General features: G+C 32.1%; 1 protein-coding gene across 11 annotated transcripts in view; it reads right to left on the bottom strand.

The window, feature by feature from the left end:
- LOC148599302 (alpha-1,6-mannosylglycoprotein 6-beta-N-acetylglucosaminyltransferase A-like) overlaps window positions 1-12,480 on the bottom strand; it is a 59,026-nt gene extending 46,546 nt beyond the window's left edge. For 3 of the 11 annotated variants that reach the window (XM_088559674.1, XM_088559672.1, XM_088559675.1), the window contains exons 1-2: window positions 12,342-12,480; window positions 388-562 (exon numbers count right to left, since the gene is read on the bottom strand). In XM_088559674.1, coding sequence (XP_088415800.1) covers window positions 388-534 — 147 coding nt within the window. In that variant the 5' untranslated portion in view covers window positions 535-562; window positions 12,342-12,480. Of the gene's footprint in view, window positions 1-387; window positions 563-3,429; window positions 3,509-4,313; window positions 4,346-12,016; window positions 12,140-12,341 lie in introns of those variants that run through there. The other 8 variants (XM_088559671.1, XM_088559673.1, XM_088559663.1 and 5 more) reach the window with 8 other exon arrangements.
- Window positions 12,481-12,488: the final 8 nt, after the last annotated feature.

Genomic DNA, 12,488 nt, shown 5'->3' with positions numbered 1-12,488 from the left:
CTGTCAGAAGTCATATTGATAGATCATGAGTTATAATCTGATATCCACTTTCTCTAATTTCTTAAACTACAAATTTATATAAGCCAATATAAAATATCCTAGATTTTCATCACATCCAGACCCACTTTTTCACCCTCCTGGAAAATTTTTTCAAATGGATGAGAACCTAGGATTTTTTTATGATGGCCTTATTAAAATTCAAATTCTCTCAACCTCTAAACATATTTTATATCATTACAATGGAATTCAAACCTATCATCAGCAGAGAACAAAAAACTCACATGTAAGATTATCAGTAAATACTCCAGAATAAATGGTAAACTTTGCTAGAAATTAGAGAAATGTACATGTATTATCTACTAGTCTCCAACCATTTTTAAACCTTACCCGAAAGAATTCACTCTCTTGATTCTGGGAAAAAGTATTGACTCTGTACAGAGAGATACTATAAAATATGAAAAGAAAGCACGCTGTAATGAGGAGCTGTCGACTATTAGGAGCACGACCACATAGTCTCCACACAGTTAATGCCATTCTTCTTCTGTAATAACCTTCATATTTTCTGAAAGGAGAAAACAATAAAAATATTAAAAAAATCATTGTGCTGTAGTAGACTTAAGCTGACATTTTCATTCCAGTGGAATTGTTATCTCTTTGATATGTATACCATACCTATTCTCATTATATTTTTATAAATATCTGAGAAAGAAAAAAAATATTTCAGGAATATGGCACTAAAGATGTTTGAAGTCTGCAACTTCTTTTTTTCTATTGTACATTGAACCGTTGAAGTAACCTTCCCAAATGAACCCTTTGGATGATTGTAACAAAGATATTCTTGGGCCATACAAATGTATACTACATCAAACTAACAAAAAGAAAAAAGCAAATAAAGATTTTTTTCTGGTGCTTCATGAGCATATAAATGCATGTACACATAACAGCATTCATTTCTACTGGTAATCAATGACTGAGTTGAATTGACTCCCCTTTTTTTTACATTTTAGTTGTCACTGATATTACAGCTGTTTCAAAGAAAGAGATTCTATTAAATCATGAAATAATGTTGGTAGACAGAGAGCATTATACTGGTAATTACAGAGAAAAATGTGACAATAAAAATGGTACACCTTAAAATAATACTTTAAAGAGTAATCAAGGGAACAAAGGTTCTAGCAGAAATCAAAAGAATGTAATTCTGGGACAAAGACCAAACATGGAAATCAGAGAAGCATGGACCAGGTGCACTGGTAGGGTAAGCGTCCTCTGCTTTTCTAGAAACACCCACTGAGTTGCTAATAAAAAGACAAATCCAGGTAGACGAAAGAGGGGTAGACGAAAGAGGAAAAGAAAACTATGACACGTTAAACAAACCAGTTTTCATTAAAGACACAATATGTTATTACAGACATGAATTCTGTGAAAACAGTATGAAACTGGTCTGTTTACCCAGTCAACAAGTTTCTTTTCACAGATGACCAAGGAAATAATGCTGTACTTCACCTGTGTATAGCAGTTCATGTTCATTTTATCATCTATTTCATGTTCACTGTCTGGATGAAATATCACATCTCGGGCATTAAACCCCAACAATCAATCAATCAATACTTATGTATAGGTTCATTCTAATTGGGTAAAGAAAGTCAAGATGTTCTCTGGTTTATACTTGTTAAAATTTGATACAGGGAGATGAGGTGACAATTAACAATCATAATTGTGCTTCTGGATTATGGAGACATACCGTTCAGTATAATAAAACATTAGTCAACTGTTCATTCAGGAAACAGAAAATTCCTGACCCCTAAAAACCAGACAATTCCCTTCCTCATGGCCTCTGTTAATAGTAGGTACTGTTGTACCTTGGAAAAATAAATTTACTGTTCAAATAATGACCATTCAGTAAATGTATATCAATGATAGTAAACAATGATTAGGGGAATGGAATACAACAATAGAGTAATTAAATGAGGAGTAGTAGCAGATCAGGATAATGAAATAGTGAAAAATAGCCACGTTTAAAAGGTAAAAAGGAACTATATACAAATAAAATATCAATAAAACATAAACATATGAACCCCAATTTTCAGCCTTACGGCCTTGATCTGGGACAAACTGTCAATCCCTACCACAGAGACAAGGTGCCCTATTAATTTGAATAGTAGCAGAGCCTGCAACCTGAGGTTTCATTAAGAACTAGCTACTGTCAAAATGTTGACAGTTCAAAAAGTGGAAATGGACGGTTCAAAATCACAATGGGCCACATTCCCCTTTTGATACATTCTGAAGGTGTAGACAGTCCATTTTCTTTAATATGCCTGTTCACTTAAAAGATAATGAAAATGCTGCCTGCAACACTGTATCTGTCTTTAGTATATTGTCCATGATATCATACGTGTACATTTGTAAGGGTACATTGTATGTAGTAATTATAGAATATCATGAACAGTAACAGAGCATGTATATATACATTTGTTTTGTTTATACCTGGTATATCTTCCATTAACATTGACAATTTGGTTCTTTATTTCAATAGTCTCCTGCTGCTTCAGGACTGGGAAACAAACTGAACAAAGATATAGCCCAATAATAAAATTTCAAATAGACTGAAAATACTTTCCCTTCAGAAATACCCACATTGAGTATAATTCATCACCTACTATAAAAATATACAATGTAGAACAATAAAATGCTTTCATACCTTAATCCAATGAACTTAGCTTATCCTTTCTACCAGTTGACACAAAAAAATGAATTTTAAGAAATTACTATTTGACTGGGGTAGATACATTTTCCTTCCTCTATTCAAGTATAAACATTACAGGTAAAAATAAACTGAATAATCTATAACTGAATACTACCAGGTAAAATTCTCCCACACCTGTCCAGGTATTTGCAGTTGTGAAACCAATTATTTTTAATTAAGTATATACAATATATATAAACACAATACAATGTGTGTACAATTTAGGCTGACCTACATGTACATGTACAGATGTATCAACTTTATATTGTATAACTAATTATATACATGCAACTCATTAAAGGTCAATGGAATCTTTTTTTTAGCAAAATGTCATGACAGACATCTGTCAACAATAGTATTTGAACATAATACTCAGTTGAATAATTGTGGTTCAAGAAAACACAGCATTCAGGAAATTTAAGGAAAACATAATCTAAGGCACCTGACCAAGAATTGTACAGTTTATTAACGAAGATGATAGGTGCTGACAAAAGCAAAACAAACACACATGTAATATGTAAATTTCCTGCTACCCTACCTACATGTACCCTAGTTTTGGTGTCTACCCTTAACATTTTATGACCATTTTGACACAAGCACAGTTGAAGTCAAGATTGATTCCCCCTTAACTCAATGTTAAATGTCTTTTTTTAATTAAATCAATACCATAGCACATGTATACATACCTACTCTATTTTTTCTTGATGGTAGCAAGAAACAGTCTTCTATTAATTTGTTTTGCCTCAATACAGGACTATAAAAAACCTAGAGAAAATAAGGAGATTCAAGCTTCCAAACTTGTCATGTAATATTCCTGGATTGTTTACATACAAAAACCTATCCTTTTAGAATTGATTGTGGTAAAATAAGGCAACACCATAAAATGGAGTCAATATTTTCACAGAAATCATGGCTAAATTTAGAAGATAATACTACAGTAATATTACAACCATTATTGAACCAGTTGATATTTTCAGTTTATAAATTCACAAATAATCTACTAAGTGGATGTCATGATGAAATCTAATGCATCACTTAACTATAATAAAAAAAAATAGCTCAAATTGTGACAAAATGAATTAATACTGGAGATTTGAGTAATTCATTTATTGTGGAAGGTGAATAAATGAGTAAATTTAAACTCCCTGTATGTAACAATTATGTATAGGTGTGGTTGACATAAGAGATCTACCGGTATATTCATTGATTCTTTTTCTATGTACTTAAACAAGTTTTTTTAATGTTCAATTCTAGTTGTTAAATGGCAACTACATTCCTTCCAAATGTTTTATTTTCAGATTAAATGTACTTAATGGTGTTCTTTAAATCTTTCATTCTAGTTGACACAAGGAAATTTACATTAAGAAAAACCTTGATGACCTGACCTGCTGACCTTGGCCCTAACCCTGGCCCATCCTTGGCTTAGCCCTACATCCTTACTGATATAAATCTAATGATTGCATGTCCTTTATGTACATGTTACAAAGGAAAAAGAATTAAAAGGAGAAATGCATCACAAATTACATTCACTGAATTCATATCATTCCACACTCTATAAAATCATACTTACAAAGAAGAATGGGCCATAAAGGCTCTTATTGGCTGAAATAATCATGAAGTAAGAATTAAATGTGAATTTGGAATTTTGGATCCATAACAAAGAAGCAAACAGACTGTAGAAAATTCTTGCATTAAAGGACATCAGAATTGCTTGAAATTTATCAAAATTCAGATACTCAATTTTGTACTTTTTTGGCATTTTTAATGTCATATTTCTGGCTAGGATAACAGGTCAACAGTCATGAAACAACTTCACATTGAGTCAATATATTCATTGTTAAAACGATTTTCATATGTGAAAATATAAAGTTGTTTCTTGGGTGTGGACATAGATTTCTAGATGTAAATATGTCTGAAAATTGTTTTAGAATTCTCAGCCAAAGTTTTTGTTAAATGACATATAATTGTGGCACCATTATTGCATCATAACAATGAACTAATGCTGGGGAACACTTACTTTTCTAATAATTATATAATTAATTATGTTTTGAACAATTTTATGTTGTTTCAACATGTGTAGCAAAACAAAGCTTTGGTCTGAACCAGTCATAAAAAAAATCTTTACCATTCCACTTCAAAAGTGTTTTTTCAGTCAAATATGTATCATAATTTTCTATACCTTACAAAAAGGACCATAGTCTAAACCACACATTTGTATATCTGAAGTACATCCCAAATGATTGCTAACACATGATTGACATTGAAATATGATAAAAACAAAATATGATGGATTTTTTCATGTAACATGTAATAGTATCACAATCAACAGATAAGAACCCTGGAACATTGAGCCTGCTTGTTAATAAGGGCACCTCCGGATTGTTACAGAATGCGATATGAAGAAGCCTATACAATAGTTCATGAACGTGTGTTTGGTTCGACCTCAGAGCTGTCCATATTATTATTGTTAATGTCAATGGAATCTACATGTATATTCAACACTTAGGGCTTCCTAACTTGCAACTGGCATAATCATGTTGTTATGAGCCAGTGAAAAAAAATGTTTCTTCAAGATGATTGATTGATTGATTATAGTTAAAATGTCCGATGACGCATATTTCATGCATGAGAGGACAAAAAACAATCAGATCAATCTAAATAGCCCTGCAGTCGGAGAACATAGTAGCTACAACCGAAATAAATGTCCTCCCATGACTAAACCATTCATCACTTCATCTCCTAAATGCTCAGCTGCATGCTTAGTTGAGTAACAGAGACTAACAATTTTAACTTCTTTGATTTGACTCATCAAAGGGACTGAACCCATGACCTCCCTCACTGAGTGTTCCTTTTTAAGTTAATGTCATTAAGGAGGTAGACCTGGGGTAAGGGACACAACTCTTAAAAATCATTGGAATGTTTGTATTCAGCATTTTACATCAATTTAATGTAAGCATCAAAGTAACTTTGACTGATTTCATTCTGTTTCAAATGAAATCTTGATAGGCTTTAATGCAACTGAATATGATACAAACATACATGTATCACTGATTTCAAGAGTAATGCCCCTTACCATAGATCTACCTCCTTAAATTATCACTAAGTGCTGTGGAGTTCCATACTATATGTACAATGTACATACTGTTCATGTATACTTTTCCAGTAAATGCTCCTAAACAAGGTTTCAATTCAGTGTAGGTCTGGAATCTTTAAAGTATTATCCTGGACTTTTTAATATTGCATTCACCTAAGTACAGGACCTTCAATACTTTGGAACATTAATCCACATTGAGGACTGTTGGTTCCTTTTGTTCAAAATTTTAAAAAAAGGTCCTGATCTTGCAACTCAACCCCAGGGCATGCTCATAAAGAGAAACTTACATGTACATGCATATAATAAAGTTCTGTTACCTTTCATTGGGAATTACTACCATGACAGTATCTTAAAATGATTTTTTTCTATAAATTTCCCACTGTTATTTTATAAGGCTCAATTCAAATAAAACTTAAACTGCTCTGAAGTTAAAATCATATGAAAATAGATGAAGCATTCTTGAAGCTTAATACACATATACATGTACATGTACTTAATTTACATATCCTGTTTAGAATCAGGGAAGAACATTAAATTTTAACAGTGTTTACAATAAACCTCTGAATTGTAATTCTGAGGAACAAAAACTTTATTCATGACATGAACACTATTTTGGCTTACTTTCCCTTGGGTTACCATGGTTATTGAATAAAATAAAAATTAAATTTCTGTGTTTACATTTTTACTAAATTAGGTGTCTTCCTGTGAAGCCAGCCTATCATGCTGAATTTGCTAGGGAAGTTACTTGGGAAATCATCAATTTCCATGCCCTGTAACTTCGCTGAAAATTGGCAGAACATATAAAATGTTGCAAATTAAAGTTTCCTTCTGTATTTCATATGTATTATTTTTAAAGTTTGTACTTCGCTTGTGATACTGTTTTTTATACAAAATAATTGTTATGTTAACATATTTGGGGAGGACATTCCAGATTATTTTTTGTCTCTGTGCTGTTAAAACAAATACAAATACAGGGTTAAATATAGAGCTTTGTGTAATACTTTGTGTACATGTACATTTCTTACTGAATTTTTGAGCCATGCCAAATAATTATCCATGATTTCAATAAAGCTGGGAATTATATTACCATGCATTCAGTGTACCAGAACCTGACATAAACTCTGCAGCATAAATCATGCACAATAGGCATAATTCATAATTACAAAAATATCTACCGATGATATAAAAAAAGATATAGCTTCTTCATTGGAATTATTTGTCCCATTCCATTTTCACTAACAACCTGTTCAATGAACTACAATAAATTTGCAAGATGAACAGACCATATCAAATATTCAAAATACCATCAAACTACCTGGCATATTTCAAAAGATATTGTTATGCTCTCATAATCATGAAACAAAACAAAAAGTAATGATAAATCATGTATAACTAAAGAACTAAAGTATATCTGCAAAGTAACAGACAAATTTAAAACCATTCAAGCATAATGAACACATACAAAAAAAGAATAAAAAATTAAAATCGGATTGTATATTTTCAACATCATATAGATAAAGCAAATACTAAATGTTTTACAGAATTCAATCTAGAAATTGCTCAAAGGAAGAGTTCAAAGACCAAGCTATTTAGCAAGGGGGAGGGGGGTTCATTGCTGGACAAAGAAAATTATAGAAAAACACCTAGATCAGGCAGCTTGTATATGTAATATAAAGTCCTTGCCAAAGTCAATATACATATAGTACCAACATCAGAAAAAAGTCAGAAATGATAGATGGCAACAAAAATAATATAGGTCATGACTGTAATGTACAAGTGTATGATAAATTATACAGGCACATGTACTTGTAGAATTAAAAAAAAATGAAATTTGAAGAAAATTCATGTTCTGAAATTTGTGTGCCGTAGTATACAGTTTTGGCTACACCAATACAATTTCTTGTTTGTTAAAATCAACACTCTGGAAAATCAGTGAAATAGTGTTGTAAGCGTGTTTCCTGTCATTTTTCAATTGAGAAAAATTCAGTTTTAAGAATATAAAATTTTTCTCTGATTCTGGACTCTTCAACCTTTTGCTACATGATTAGTCAAGATAATCATGACATTTGCTGAGGCATTTTTTAAATCTGACATTTATGCTTTACTTAAGGAGGTGAACAAGCAAAATAGAAATGAACCATCCGAGACAGCATAGTTATTTGGACTATTATACTTTACTCCATTTTCTTTTACTGGCAGCTGCAATCACTAGGATCAAGGAAGAAGCCAAATTTATTTCCAACAAACCAATGAGCACCTCTCTTCAATAATAGCCAAAAGAGCATTTAACTGCAGTAGTCCTTTAGAGACAACTTACTATTGGACCACAAGTCTTTTGCTGACTGTTGCTTTTATTTTGAAAAATATGACAACCTCTTAGATGATGAATATAATGTAAGAGATTTGTAATTGTAAGACTATTGTGTTAGTTGTGATGGGGAAATGGCAAAGAAGCTAGTACATGGAGTGTTGGAAAGAAAAAACTAGAAGCCCTGTTTGTCACAGGAGCCACACGTCACTTGTTCGTAATGATTTTTTTTTTAATAAATCGAATGTGTCGGTAAGACACTACTGATGCCCCCACTCACCAGATTCGCCAAATTAAGAACATGTTTATTTTTGTATGAAGACATGGTTTGCAGATTCAGAAAGGGTTTGTACTGTTGGTTGATGCAGGCAGTAAATATTTGGTATGTTAGGCTAAGCACTGCAAAAATACTTGCGATGAGAAAAAAAGGACTGATGGATGGTCTGACGGACACAAAAATGTTAATACCCCCAATAACAAATCCCTAACTTTGTCGCATGGGGTATATTTCTGACAAAAATTACAAAGTCCAACTATCACCCAGTTCCGCAATATTCCACAAAAATCAAGATCCTATGACCTTGCACACCATCATCATGTGTAGAAACATCCTGCAAAATATTTTAGATGTAGTTCAAAAACTGTACAAGGAGATAGCCAGACAAGCCATGATCATGTGTAATTCGGACGGACAGACAGACAGGGGTAAATTAATATGCCCTGACTGTTTGTCGCTGGGACATAAAAACGAACTTTCCTTTACGTACATGTATTATTAGTAAAAAGCTGCATCAAATATTTGTAATAATTTTACTGACAATATGATATCAAAATGACAAATGTTCAATTAAAAATTGTTTTGTTAATTGGTGTTAATTAAAAGACAGGAATCTTTGACTATATAAACCAAAATTCTATGAATAATTGAACTTTTTTAGAAGTGTTCTGACATACAGAGATACACAATGGCACACAATATACTAAAAGGGTTGCAACTTCACATTTTACCATCTACTCTGGAGATGTTCATGAAGATAATTTTTTTACTTATATATGTTCTTGAAAATGACATGCATGTTGTTTCTATAAGTTGGTGTGACATTGATAATAACAGGATATAGCATGAAGCATTCAATCTAAATTGATAAAAACATGCACTACAGGAATCTACTACAGTGTACTTATAAAAACAAATTAATATGTTTGGACTAAATACTTGAATAAAATGTCACATTCCATTTATAAGCAGTGATCTAATCTAAGGGAAAATATTTGGTAAATGCCAGTTAAAATTCAATTTTTCAAGTGGAAATTATTTCCACTTGCTTAAATTTGCTTGTGTGAGACACAAATGTAGTACAGAAATAATGGAAAGACCTGAAATTTAGAGAGTAGAATATATCGGTACTTGCTAAAATTAGCTACATGTAGTTGAAATGTTGATTAAAATCAATCCCTGATTTGCATAATAGGAACAAACATATGTAAAACTTAAACCTAAATCATTAGTCCTATATACATTTGTACATGTACATTTTAGAAAATTCATCAGTTTCGTTGTTGCTATTTTCACTATGCATGTAATAGTCAGGGTTCTCATAATTCCTTATAAATGACAGGTAATTCAGCCCTATGATTCACACTAAGTATAACATGTATAACAGGATGATTTAAACCATTTGAATTGAAATAAGAATAATACAAGTTATTACAGTGTTCTCCAAAGGATTTTTAGATAGCACTGTATTCATCGAACGTGACACGACATTAATAGGTCCTGTGTTGAAATGTGCCACTTTGTATTTAATGTATTATTCAAAAATTGATCTGTTTATTCAAAATGTACATTGCTATTTATGTTTACCTGAATTATTCATGGGTAATTATTTTTATCTTTTTTTCTTTAATTGCAGTAAATATAACTTTAAAACTTTTTTTTTTTTTTCATATTTAACACAACAATTAAAGAGATATTCTAACAAATTTTGATAAGTAATTCTTCTATCAGAAGCAGAAAAAAAACTTAATGAAATACATTGTAAATTCATTAAATTTTGACACCAATGTTTCGTTGGACAAATAAACCTTAAAGGCGACATTGGAAGCCCTCATCAATCAAACTGATTTGTTTAAAAAAAAAATGGACAAAAATATAGGATACACTCATTTTATCAAATATTTTTCATGTTTTAGAAGGGACTGAGTATTACTAATGAAGTTATTGCTGATAATTAAATGACAATTTTCATCAGACACTTGGACCAACAGTCAATTAAGGAACATCTGACTGGCAGCAATTTTGCCAGACAGGTCCGGCATATTTCAATTGGTCTACTAAATAACTGATTTGCCAGACTTGAATTTACATGTACATACTCAACAGTACAGTGTACACTAACTAAAGTAAGTACAGGTAGTCACGATAGGTGATATTTATTAATGTTTCTTAAGGAGTGTTTCAGGTTCATCTGTCTCAATAAGTCATATCATATATACAGGGCTCACGCTACTGAGCGATTTGGACAAAATAGTTGCCCTGGGATCACTCACTTTGCCCTCAGATGACACCAAATGCTAAGTGAAGTCACCTCTCATTTTCAGACATCGCTCATCATGAAAAAACAAAACAAAACAAAAAAACCTGAAGCGTACATGTATCTTTGGATCTTCTTGTTTCATAACTGAACAGTAAATTCTCCATTTCAAGGGTACATTTCTAAAACTTGAGACAAATTCGTACTGACCGCCACAATATGTGTCAATAAAGTTTCAGTCTTGATTTGTCAGTAATAAATTTTGAATATGATTATTGATACTCTTGATAAATTTATATCAAGAGACTAGACAATCATATGGAACAAGAAATCACTATGGATTAAGTGGGATAAGGCAAGAATCTTTAGAGCCTGCTTATATTGTATGCATTAAGTAACATAAAAAACATAATATGGGGTAGGCATTGCCTAAATCAACGAGCACCGTGAGCTTCACCATACATGTAACGTCTGTGTAAAGAAGAAGGGGGGGGCGGGTCAACCCGGATGAAATTTTTTGCTTTGCAAGTGCAATATTTTTATTTATATTTGAGCAGCAAGCAAAATCAATATTTCTAATTGAAAATTTTCCCCCAAAATTCCAACTCCATATCCCCCTTTCCGCTCACTCTCAAAATGGTCAATAACTCTATAGCACTTCACAATACTTTATATTTTTTATCCCTTAAGGGCATCTCTAGCAACATCTATTTCACTTTTGGTCTTTCAGATCAATCTGAACAAATACAGGAAATATTACAGTTCTCCAAAGATGGTGGGAATATTTTTCACATATCATGTGACGTAAACAAAATTCAGACAGCTGCAAATTCCAAACAAGAAAATGATTGCCTTTCCTATCTTAGAAAAGCTATGCTTCAATTTCGGTAATATAATCAGAGTTATATTTTTTTCAAAGGCAGGTTAGGTTCTTGACAACAGCAACAGTGGAAATACACGTATGTACATCCACATGTTTCCCAAAGTTTTTATAAACAAAACATTCATACTTTAAATATGTAAAACAAACTAGAAAAAGACTTGACAGCTGTCACAAAAGATGAATTTATTTTTCCTGAAACCTAATCTTAACCTATATTTTTTTATTTGTTTGATTGAAGGAAATGATGACTTTTCTCCATAAGGGCTGTCACTTTTTGTTACTTCCGCCGTTCCGGGACTTGACTTTTTTTTCGTTAGTATATTGGGGAACCTTAAGGGAAATTTAGAAAGTATACATAACAACTGTAGAACTCACACCGCTTCACGTTGCTTGCTATAATTATAAAAAAGCATTATAGTAAATGATCCATGACCATGTACATGTTCATTTCTACCTCATCACTCCCTTCTCCTTAGTGTCTCTCTGAAAGAGAAGTCACTTCCCCCTCTTTTTCTCAAGTAGCTTGAGCCCTGTATATATTTTCTACATACACAAGCACATGACATGTAATGTCATATCCATAATTTGGCAAATTATGTACCGCAGTAGTGGACTCACCTACGGGCATGGGCTCATTGATAGTGATTGCGCGTGAATGATTTACTTCTTATGTGTAAAAATGATACGTGTTAAAAATGTTATCTTGGTCGTAGCAGTATTTATAATGGAAGACTATACAGATGTTTTCTGGAAAAGAGAAGTTGTAACAAATAACTTACGACTCAAAGGCTTCTCGATTGTAGTGTTGATTTCATCTACTTCCGGTTCTCTTTACTTCCGATTCCGAAATTTTAATTCTTGGAATTATTTGATCAAAGGAGTCAATTGAAGCACGGACATTTACAAACTTACTTTTTTTATATATC

This window comes from Perna viridis, chromosome 13 (assembly GCF_037379345.1).
Source record: "Perna viridis isolate PV_CMFRI_1.1 ecotype Kerala chromosome 13, ASM3737934v1, whole genome shotgun sequence".
In the NCBI taxonomy this organism is placed as follows: Eukaryota; Metazoa; Mollusca; class Bivalvia; order Mytilida; family Mytilidae; genus Perna; species Perna viridis.
Note: the sequence above shows the minus strand (reverse complement) of the source record. Positions and strands in the feature narration are given on the sequence as shown.